Source organism: Acipenser ruthenus, chromosome 10 (assembly GCF_902713425.1).
Source record: "Acipenser ruthenus chromosome 10, fAciRut3.2 maternal haplotype, whole genome shotgun sequence".
NCBI classification, from domain to species: domain Eukaryota; kingdom Metazoa; phylum Chordata; class Actinopteri; order Acipenseriformes; family Acipenseridae; genus Acipenser; species Acipenser ruthenus.
In genome coordinates, this window is record NC_081198.1 from 13243022 (window position 1) to 13255283 (window position 12262).

A 12262-nucleotide genomic window follows, 5' to 3' on the forward strand; every position below is an offset into this window, starting at 1 on the left:
GTCCACAGCCCGAGGAGAGGGAAGTCGGGGCTTCCACAGCCCTAGGACCCAAGCTGCCAGCAGAGGGTGAATACCTGCTGGTCCCACCTCCACCAGCAGAGGGTGAATGCCTGCTGGTTCCACCTCCACCGCAGTGGGAGGACTGCTTGCCCCTCCCACCTCCACCAGCAGAGGGTGAATGCCTGCTGGTTCCACCTCCACCGCAGTGGGAGGACTGCTTGCCCCTCCCACCTCCACCAGCAGAGGGTGAATACCTGCTGGTTCCACCTTCACCGCAGTGGGAGGACTGCTGGCCCCTCCCACCTCCACCAGCAGAGGGTGAATACCTGCTGGTTCCACCACCGCCAGGAGCAGAGGAGCTGGAGCTGCCTCTGCCTCCACCACCGCGAGGAGCAGAGGAGCTGGAGCTGCCTCTGCCTCCACCACCGCCAGGAGCAGAGGAGCTGGAGCTGCCTCTGCCTCCACCACCGCCAGGAGCAGAGGAGCTGGAGCTGCCTCTGCCTCCACCACCTCCAGGAGCAGAGGAGCAGGAGCTGCCTCTGCCTCCGCCACCACCACCGCAAGGAGCAGAGGAGCAGGAGCTGCCTTTGCCTCCGCCACCACCACCGGAAGGAGCAGAGGAGCAGGAGCTGCCTCTGCCACTTCCAGGAGCAGAGGAGCAGGAGCTGCCTCTGCCTCCACCACCGCCAGAAGCAGAACAGCAGGAGCTGTCTCTGCTTCCCGTACTTCCACCACGGGGAGTACGGTGGCCGGAGCCCCAGAAAGGGGAGCTGTCGGCCACAAAGAAAGGGGAGGAGGTCTGGAGACCACCAACCCCAGCAGCAGTTTCGCTGCCAGAGATCGTGGGGGAGGTCCGGAGACCTGCTCCCACTGCAGCTTCTTCGCTGCCGGCAGTACTGTGGTCGGAGCCCCACCAAGGGGAGCTACCGGCTACGAAGGAAGGGGGTGAGGTCAGGAGACCAGCATCCCCTGCAGCAAGTTCGCTGCAAGCATGGACCAGCAGGCTGTCAGCCGTGCCACTACCGGCAGGGGTGCTGACAGCATGGCCAGCCATGGGCCCACTGAAGCCTCCCTTCCCAGCCCGAGACTTTGTCCTGGACTGCTGGATTTTTAAGGGGGGAGGTGGCCGTTGAGGCCATGTGTGCTGCGCACAAGGGGGGGTATATGTGGCAATGTGCCCCGTCCCTGTGTGCATTTGTATGTTGCGTGCGTGTGTTAATGTTGGTGTATAGATTGGTACACGGGATATAAACGGGTCTGTGTTTCACGTGTATTTAAAAAGTGTAGATTTGTATTTAGGCACGAGGAGAGCACAAATCACTTCACGTGCTGGTTAAATGTAATATGTGAGCACGGGGTTGCACAGAATTAATTCACGTGCTGGGATTCAAGTGAATAATTAATTAGTAATTGAATCCCAGCACAATAGTATATATAGACGCACATTTCTTGCACTCAGGGTTGGGTGTTCGGAAGAGGAGAACGGGTGAGAGAGCGAGGAGTAAAAGTAAAGTAAATAGAAAGATCGTAAATATAATAGTTGTTTGTACTCACCATGTTTGTTTGTCTCCGTGCACCGTTTGTTAAGTGTTTAGTCCGTTTTGTTTATATGTTTCTTTTGGCTACCAGTGCCGTGTCCTGTTTTGTACTGGTAAACCTTTTTATTTGTTAATAAACGCTGAGTGCAGCCATTGCACTCAGCTCATCATCACCACCGTCTCTGTCTGTGTATTCCTTTTCTGGTCTGACGCCACCCACTCTGGCCGTCTTTGTGACACCCCCAAATTACAAATTTCCATTAGGTTATGTAAACTTTTGACTACAAGTGTGTGTATAATATATACACATTATTTATATTTATATATATATATGTGTATATATATATATATATATATATATATATACACACACACACACACACACACACACACACACATATATATATATATATATATATATATATATAAAATGCTTGAGAAAAGGTATGAACATATTTAAGATAATACAGGAATAACCAGATTTGTCCGTAAGAGAAAGCTATACGACCGAATGATTGAAGCAAATAAAATTTAAAACTCATAAGCAAAAATGTTATTACAAGGACTCAATCGTACTCAAACAAAACAGAGGGATTACTGTATATCACCATGTTACTTTGTCTAAAAACAAGGTTTTGTGCCACTTTCTTCTGTCACAAACTGACACATGGTTATAAATTGCATAAATCCCACCACCTTGTTGCTGACTAACCAATGGAAATGTAGGAAAGGTGATATTGTGAATACCGATTGGAAGTTGAGATTGCACAATTACTTAATTGACTTTTGATCCTGCAGAAAAACACATTAAATCCCTTATGAACGCTTTCTTGGAAACATACACTCAAAGAACTAGAAAACTACCCCAACACAAGTTCAGGTAGTTTGAGAAAATGTTGTATTTTTTCGATTTATGATGAATGCAAATGCATTTAAAATAATAATTTAATATGTATTCATGAATATTCTGATATAATTTCATTTGGTTGAAAACAAAAGTACAAAGATGTAACACAATAATTCCACTCATTTTCGCTATTGTGTACTGCCAACCCCCGAGGAGCAATCGGTTAGCGAGGGCTCGGTTTTAAAAATACTCCCAATTTGCTGCTTTTTCTCCGACTTGCGTGTTTAATGTCTCTGCGTTCCTTAGTGACCTCTTAAAGCGAATTGGGCAGACAAGCTGGGAACACAGCAGTAAAATATATTCCAAGAAGCAAAAATCAATATAATTTTGTTCAACACATATGAAAAAAAAAACTTAAAAAAAAAGTGCAATACACAGGAAAGCGTGAGGCCGACAAAATGAAAGTAATTAATATTAGGCAATATCCACAGGAAATATTCTGTTGACTATTTACTTTTTGAAGCATAAATATATGTATTGGAACCATCTAGAAAATACATTACTGTTTTAATGCAGAGGCATTTGATATCTTTTGCGGTTAAATTAGGTAAATAGTGTGTTTAATTAAATATAATTTCTTATATGAAAAATACAAATAACACAGATTTTATATATGGAAAACAAACACGCACACATTATGATGTGTACTTGACAGGGATGTATTAAAAAGGCATGCTGGCAGAAAATGCCCCATCAGTAAAAGATATGGTATGCCAAGCTAGTGGAAACACTTGAAAAAGGCAGATCTATTGACAGATTACTGATCAAAACAAGAAAATTTTATCATTATAAATGTGCTGCTAAAACCGTCCTAAAAACAAATTAGTATGAGGAATAATATGCACTGAAAATATCACATTCGAAATCTTTATGCATTTCACAAATATCCTCCCAAAAAAGAAGAAAACATAAGTTTAAAAAAAAAAAAAAAAGCATACTGTAGCTGCAGAACTAGCAGAAATGAATATGAATGAGTCACGTGGGAATCCCTGCCAAGTAAGCAGTGATGTTAAAATCCTCTCTGTCAGTCTGTCAAAGCCCACATTTAAACAGCTGCCTCTCCTGAGCAGACAAGGCAGTGTGCATTGCATTCTGTGGACCCAACACCAGAAAGCTAGTTCTAAAACAAACCGTTAGATTTTTTTGTTACCCTCATTCCTGCAGGACCCTGCCTAGCAACATGACGACGGATGTAAGCTCCGGCTATTCAATGCAATTCTGCTGGACTGGTGCATTCTCACCGCTTGCCTGAGATTGCAGTTGAATATTAAAAGCAGAGTAGGAGGAGGAATGGATACCGAACAGACAGAGCAAATCTCTGTTGTTATTTGACAGAAGGAAGGAGGAGGAAGAGAATTGTTTTCTCAATGCAGCTCCTGTGTATTGAGATTAAAATCATCTTGTATTCATTTTCTTTTAAAATACAGATACAAATAAATAAATAAAAAATCTTGGGCTATTGAAGCAGAATTAAATGATGACCATAGTCTGACAACGACAGATGGACAGACTGGATGCCAAGTGTAGAAAGGAACACAGCAATGTGTGCATGATTGGAGAATAGCAGCCTTTAAAAGTATTTATTTGCTGGAGTGGTGGTTTGCAGAAACTGCGCGTGCAGATGGCAAAAAACGTGAATCTACATTAGGAGGCTTCTACAGGAAGAGGTATGTCTCAATCATGTTTTATTTCTTATGTTTGTGATCACAAGAGACTCATTGTCTATCTGCATTCCTTAGGAGTGCAACATCTGATTTTTATACCACAAGGCAAAAAATTCAATGGATTCGATTTATCCCCTGAATAGAATAAACAGATATTATATTATTATGAATACATGAAATCGGATTAAAAAAAAAAAATCAAAATGGTAATGGTAATTGACAAGCATGATGTGCAGAAATCTATCTATATAAAGTTTTATTCACTGTGGAACATGACTGACCCAGTCATTTAACAGCGATGCAACAGAAAATGTGCTTCCACATACAATTACTATTTATAGTCTCAAATGTTAAACCTTATCAGTACCAAACAGTTGCTTCTGTTCTGACACATGCTATGAGCACTGAACCATCACATGCAGTCAAGTTACATTAGTTTCATACGCAGTTGTGTCACCCCACCCCCAATTTCTCCTTGTCTCCAATACACATGCATACTAAATTAACTGGCAAAGGTAAACATAGGCAGGCTATGATTAACCCCTTGCGGTCCTATGTCAGACCAGGTCCGACATTACAATTTTTCCTTTCCGGTCCGAAGTCGGACCCTGTCCGACATCATCAAAAAGGCGTCACACAGGTCCCTAGTCTTTTTTTTCTTGGAAAAAGACGAGAAAAGCTTTCAATGGCCGAGAGGCCGATAGAAGCAAAAAAAAAAAAAAAAAAAAAACCAGAGGCAGATCTGAGCAATACATATAGTCCCTTCACCACAAAGATAACACGGACATAAACAAACAAGATAGCTGCTTCTGCAGTTTGGTGATAAATCGAGTGATCAGGAGATGATTTATCAGTATGCACTATAGCGAACAAGGAGTGGGGCCGGGCTGGAGATGCAGTACTGAGTGTCCTTTTGATATGCAGTGCCTTTTAAACCTGTTTTACTGTGAATACAATTACTTTTAAACAGCGCGTGTAAAATAAACAGCTCGTGTGAAAATAAATTTGACTCGACGCGCCCGACAGGCGCTGAATAAATGGACCGGAAAAGGGTTAATGTACATCTTGGCACCAACACCATAGAATTTCCCTGATACATTGACCAGATTACCATTGTCATGAATTATGGATACACTGTATTAATGGGTTTATTAAATGTTTATTAAATATGTTTAACAGAAAAACAGGACTATTATGCATTCATAAAACACAATGATATCGTATAAAAAGAATGCTAAAATAAAACAGAATACATACCTTTATGATGGCTTAAACAGAGAATCATTTAAGCAGTCACATCATCTTATGTTAAAACTCCAGTACATCAACCAATTGCAATTAAAGAAAAGTGGATTCATAATACCCTCATAATACAATTCAAACCATGCTTTACAGTATCAAACCAGAATCATGCAGCTTTGGGGGGAAAGGATAACTCACATTAATGCAATTCAAGAAGAAAACTTGAGTATGGCTACCTAATCTGATTTAAGACTGCATCTGTAAACCGCTCAAACTGATCTATATATACCTTTAGCTTAAACAATAGCAGGGCTATTTAAAAGCTGTGTTGTGGTACCTTTGATTGGCAAAGACAATGCAGCACACTAGCAATTACTACATCATTAACAATGAAGTTGTAATTATTTGTATTTATTTTATTTCCCCATTTATTAACGTTACATATTATGCAGGTGTTTTATGCTAATGAAAGGAGACTCTTGAACGCTGGAGAATTACACTGTGCCTTAAATGTCTTCGTCTGTTTCCATAAGTACAGAAGTTGCACAATTTACCAATTGCCATTTAAGAGCTCCTGGTTGAAGACAACATGTCAGGCTTTTAATATATATATATATAAAAAAAGTTAGCCTATAGACATCAGATCAACCAGTGTAACTTGCCATATGGTAAACCTAATACCAAAGCGCAAAACATTTGTTGTTCAAGCAAAGCAGCCAGACACACTTGACCTAAGGCAAACCCTTCCCTCAATGAGACTAAGCTGTGCAATCTATCCATATTCAACACAATAATCCCTTAATCAGCTCAATAAACAATGTTTCCCTTGCACTTGATAAGTCTTGTGTTATCCACCCAACTCTGTGCATTTGAACAGTGCAAGTCAAACTACATAGACATGTAAGAGTCTGCACACACTTCTGCAGACTCAATGCCCGTCACAAATGACCTTTTCCACTGAGCCAAAAGGCCCACCAAGCAATCAATATAAGGAGTCCCTTTATCATCTCGAAGAAAGATTTTGAAAAATAAATGAGCATAATTTGGGATTACTTATATTATTACACACACACACACACACACACACACACACACATACATACACAAATAAACAAATTGTTTATCAAATGCCAAGCCTAAATATGTACTGTATTGTCCAAGCTTTTGAAAAACACTTAATTAACTTGTGTTTCTCATGGGGAAAATCTTGATTGTGATTGGAATTACCTAATTTCATAATACCGTAGATAAATGGATTTGCAACCTTATGAATATGATAGCTAATATATGATAACTCAAAATTCTCTTCAGCTGTTTGGATGTTGGTTTTCCAACTGATCACCATTTTACTGTGGTACCATCAAAGTAAAAAAGAACAGCTTCTTATCTCTTTACATCTATAGCAACTCTCTAAAAAGGAAATCAAAATATGTGAAATAAGTAGGCTTGCCACTTTTCTTTATTAAATCGGTAAAGCTCGTTAAATGTCGAATTCCTAAAATATGAGTTTGACATAAAATTTATATATGATAAAACGTCAGTAAAACCACTCGCTATTTTTTTTTTATTTTCTTACCAAAAACAATAATTTAGAAATCCTCTCTAGTTTGTGTAGTTTTTATACTTTGTCTGTCCCGTCTCCCTTCCGCTCTGAATGGCTGGGAGTCGCTGTCAGTCGCTCTCAGTGGTTTGATGGTAGGCTACTGTAGTTTCACCCTGTTCTGACAGATCTCGTTGACTGAATCAGTGCTAGAATGCTCTACAGCGCCTGTCATTCAAAGCGCCTATTTGAAATTAGCGGGTTAAGGTGTACGTAAGCTTTTGCTTTAGGGATACGGTGACAGTTACTAGTTTGATTTGAAAATGGGGCGCAAGAGAAAAACACTTAATGAATATTGTGCACAATACCCTGACCGATGGCTGAAGTATCCACGGCAGGACGAAGCGGGCCCATCTGCCTTGCCTTCCATGAGTCTGGCTGTGCTGAAGCAGGAGAGGGGGAGCTCAGACTCTGAATAATAAGTGCAAGTTAGTTCTGTTCAACTATCTAATGTTTTGTTCTGTGCATATTATTTGTACTCGTAAATTTATGCTATAAATGTCTGTGTTATACACTTTTATATGCTGCGTTTACTACGGTTTATTTGAGACAATTTTTAAATGTATAGCTCAGCTGTGACTAAAACGTTATTTAAATTAGAATGTTGGTAACTATGGTTTTGTTCCATGTTGAATATGATAAAGGGGTTTAAAAGCATAAAGGTCAATTTTACCCCCTGCTTAAATTGAAAAAATAAAGATTGAAAAAAACCCCGGTAAATTCTTTCTAAAATAAACGTCTATTAAATCGTTGATTTGGCAAAAAAAATAAAAAATCAAATAGTAGCAAGCTTATAATAAGAAATAAGTAAAGGAGACAAAAGTAATATGGCTGTATAAAAAAAAAAAGTAAAAAACATTTTGGAAAGTGTGAGTTACAACAAACATATTACATTTTTAGTCTATAATTGACTACCATGGTTCCCATGGCAACACCACAACCCATTTTGCTTACACTGGTGCTTCTGATACATTAATACAAGAAGTCTGAAACCTCTCATCTATCCACAGATGTAAACTTAGCACATGACATGTCAAATATGTAGAGCCAAGCACAAAACCTTGCATCAGAATACATTTGTTTTCATGCTTAAAAAAATAAATATAATAATAATAATAATAATAATAATAATAATAATAATAATAATAATAAATAATATAGCAAGGTAAACTGAAAATCACAAATTAACTTTGCACGATGTGATCAGCCAGCTCGAATCCCTACTAACCAAAGAAGGCACAGCTCTTGTTTCCTTAGCTGGCCTACAATACAGTGCACCGATTGTTGAGAACAATTGCTGTGAAGGCTAGGAGGGGGCCGATCCCTCAGGCAAATCAGATGACTATTGAGGGGGCAAGATCTTAAGCCATTTCATACAGAAGGTTAAATAAATATAAAATGTATACTGCTCTTTTACTGGAAATATAAATTGACTTAAAATACTACTAGTCACTCAATTCTACAAATTCCACTGTCTTTGACTGGAATCATAACTTTAGGCTACACTGCACTACTTGACCAACAGTAGAAAAATAGATTAAACCAATCACTTTAAACTCTGCTGTCAAAGCAAGCTGCAGGTCACTGCAATGATGCACGTTGTTAGATCGGAGGCTACACCTTTCTCCTTCTGCAAGTTCTATTTATAACCCAATAGAACTGCATCAAGCAGTATCCTTTTCCCCAACACTGCTCTGATAAGGTTGAAAGTGAATGATCGGTGAAGACGTTCTCATTTGCTGCCGTCTGTAGATTCTGCAGTGGAGTTTGCTGGACTCTGCAAATTCATTTTGACAGATGCATCTTCTCACTGGCTTTTCAGAGATAGGAGTCTGAATGAAGCAAGTACTAAGCACAGCAGGACCAAAGAAAATGTGCTCTGTGTTACACTTTATATAACTACAGATATAGGTCTCCTATATCTACACCTTTTTCTCCTTACAAACCACAAAGCCAATTTTAGCAAACCACGCTGAACATCTTAATATTGCAATGCATTATAATTTTTTTTTTATAACATCTTAAATTTCTTCTTTTTCAGGAATCAGCACACCCGATAACATGGACATGGAGTTCCAAGGGAAGCTTGTTTAAATACTGTAGTTCTTTATTTTTGATCTGTTCTAAAAGCTGCCAAGGTATCCATAAAAAAGAAATAATAATAATTACTAGACCACCGAAATGGAAACACCCCACTGATTCTTTTGAGAACTGTTGCAACGTTTACAAAAGCGGTGAAACTTTTTTAAATGTGAAAACCTAAACAAAACTTCAGAGAATTTGACATCTGCATCATGCAGTGGAGAAGGCGCCACTGCTGCCGATTAAAGATGACCTGGAATGCCAAGCGGTCACTTTTTCGAACACACATCATTGGCCTACTTTCTCTAGTTTTCCTTTTTGCCATTTTCCTGTTATTTAACCACCAGGACTGGCTGCCTGGCAGGGCTGGATTGAGAGAGAACCCTGTAGCCTATACTGTGCGGGGTTTCCGTTCAACCAAAAATGAAACCAATCAGAGTTCACTGAGGAGCATTTGGAAGGAAGCTCTTCCTGCAGTACCCAAGACACAGGCTGCTCTCAATTCCAGCCATCTCGAGCTGTCCTTGCAAGGGGTGACTGGACTGGAGAACACCTTGAGCGCCAACAACAGCTTGTACAGCGACAAAGGGACAGGAGGCAATGGCAGCCCTCAGCCCTACCGATACATCATCAATCAGCCAGACAAATGCCAGGGCAACAGTCCCTTCTTGATACTTTTGATATCAGCTGAACCGAAACAAGTAGAAGCCAGGAATGCCATTAGGCAGACCTGGGGAAATGTCAGCTTAACTCCAGGAATACGAACTGTACGACTTTTTCTGCTAGGAATAGCAAAAGACCAAAACAGCTACCTTCAGCGCTCCATATTAGAGGAGAGTAGGCACCACAATGACATCATTCAACAGGAGTACTTGGACACTTATTACAACCTTACCATCAAAACACTTATGGGAATGAACTGGGTGGCCACATACTGCCCATATGCTCACTACGTTATGAAGACAGACAGCGATATGTTTGTGAACACAGAATACTTGGTTCAGAAACTGTTGAGGCCAGATCTTCTCCCCAGACGCAACTATTTCACTGGTTATTTGATGAGGGGATATGCCCCGAATCGGAATAAGGATAGCAAATGGCACATGCCGCCTGAACTCTACCCCAGTGAGCGTTACCCAGTCTTCTGCTCTGGGACAGGATATGTCTTCTCAGGGGACCTGGCAGAGAAGATCTATAAAGTTTCTTTAAGCATCCGACGCTTGCACCTGGAGGATGTGTATGTGGGGATCTGCCTAGCCAAACTGCGCATTGACCCAGTGCCCCCACCCAATGAGTTTGTCTTCAATCACTGGAGGGTCTCCTATTCAAGTTGTAAATACAGTCACCTTATTACCTCCCATCAGTTCCAGCCCAATGATCTTATCAAATACTGGAACCACCTACAATATAATAAGCACAATGCTTGCATCAACACAGCCAAGGAAAAAGGAGGCCGGTATCGACACAGGAAACTGCACTGGAGAAGGCGTCACTGATGAACTGGGATGAAAAATGTAAATAGGGTGAAAAAAGCAGCATGTACAGTGGGCAATTATGAACGAGCAACTGCTCAGTGCTTTTAGCACCATCGTCAATCATAACTTAAAATTATTTTTTTAAGTTTCAAAGAAATGTCATGTACTGTAAGTAAAACAATGTGGGGTAGCATATAGAAGTTGCAGTATAATGGAAAGCCTATTAGTGTTAACTATGTGCAATACTGAGCATGCACAAATCAGTGGTAAAGTTGATGCTTCAGGTGCCAATAAAAAAAAGTAAACAAAACAAAGAAAATGCTGACACTTTTTCAAAAGCTTGCTAGTGCACTATGCAAAGTTTTGTTTGCACTGTTTCTATGTCATTTTAAAAAAGCGTACCTAATGAAGAGGAACACTATACAAAAAGGAACATTACACAAGCTTTAAAAAAATAAACCTGAAATCTGCTACATGATATGATTAGGGTAGAAAAGGCGTTCTTTGAGTAACATTTCTTGTCACAATCAATGATTATTATTTTGTGAATCCTACTTTACTTTTTTAGATAAACTGCTCTTGGGGTGGTGGGGGTGGTGGGGGGGGGGGGGGGGGGGTGACATTTATAAATGCGTTTTTGCCAACACACACACCTGGTGGTAAGGTAATAAGGATTTTCAGTATATCTATACACAACTACAGCTATGGCTGAACATTTTGCATTACCCTACAGAATTGATTCATTTTGCTTCATAATGTCGAATGAAACCTGCTGAATAATGTTACGTGAACATATTGACTTACACACTACTTCACAGTTTTCCATATACTTAACGAAAAACTGACAAAAAAAAACATGAAATACTGTACTAATATTATGGCTTCTGGTAGACTTTTGCAGTATCATTTTGTAGTTTATTTGATTACATGATGTTAAATAAATATCTAAAATTATGTTTATAGTTATATGTCCCAGTCCTAAAATTCTAGGTGATGCAAACTTTTGGCCATAGCGCTACATTAAAATAATGTTGTGTTTTTCAACTTTCTGGGTCACTCAATAAATTAGGACATTTTCAAAAGGGCAAATCAATGCATTAGTCAATGTTAATACTGACTTAACAACAAATACCACTTGAGTGCAGTATCAGAGTATAATTAAATGCCAACTACAACACTGTTCAAGCCGATAACTCCATTTAAATAAATGGTTTTCAATGGTTTTACAAGAAAAAAGGGTTGATCTAAAACAGATCCAAATACAAATCTATACTGAGAAAACAAACAAACAAAGAAACAAACAAACAAAAAACCGCACACACACAAATTGTATCTTCTGAAAGATTAATTCATGATTTTTTCAGATGTTGGGAAGGGCTATTTAAAATGAAATACTGCACACTTCTATTTTAAAAGGAAGACTGTTGCATTAGATTACAGTCCACAGTTTATTAATTTTGCTAATTAATACTTAATAGAACATGTTCCCTTTTACCAGGTAAAGCTAATGTGATTAGGATGTATGAAGACGACAGACTAATATCTGAAAACACAGCATTGAAACTTGCAATGGTACGGAGGACAATCTTCAACAGGGAAAGCTATAATGCAACTTAATTTTATAGTAAGCTTAAACAAATCATTAAAGACTTTAGCTTTAATTCTGACAAAATGCTGCTTATGCAAAGAGGTTTTTTTTTTCTTCATTCTAATTTTAAATGCTGTCTTAACAAATGGTATTTAAAGGCTCTGGT

The 12262-nt window shown here is 39.4% G+C and overlaps 2 protein-coding genes across 2 annotated transcripts in view; one reads left to right on the top strand and one right to left on the bottom strand.

Annotated features, from left to right (window-relative positions):
- LOC117408151 (parafibromin) overlaps window positions 1-12262 on the bottom strand; it is a 90780-nt gene that overhangs the window by 34182 nt on the left and 44336 nt on the right. The gene's annotated exons all lie outside the window — the stretch shown is intronic.
- LOC117408167 (beta-1,3-galactosyltransferase 2-like) lies at window positions 3468-11087 on the top strand. Its single transcript, XM_034013161.3, has 2 exons — window positions 3468-4112; window positions 8993-11087. The coding sequence occupies exon 2, from the start codon at window positions 9246-9248 to the stop codon at window positions 10527-10529; it is 1284 nt and encodes a 427-aa protein (XP_033869052.1). The 5' UTR covers window positions 3468-4112; window positions 8993-9245; the 3' UTR covers window positions 10530-11087.

Coding starts and splice junctions, on each gene's coding strand:
- LOC117408167 (XM_034013161.3), top strand. CDS start 9,246: ATGCAGTGGAGAAGGCGCCACTGCTGCCGATTAAAGATGACCTGGAAT.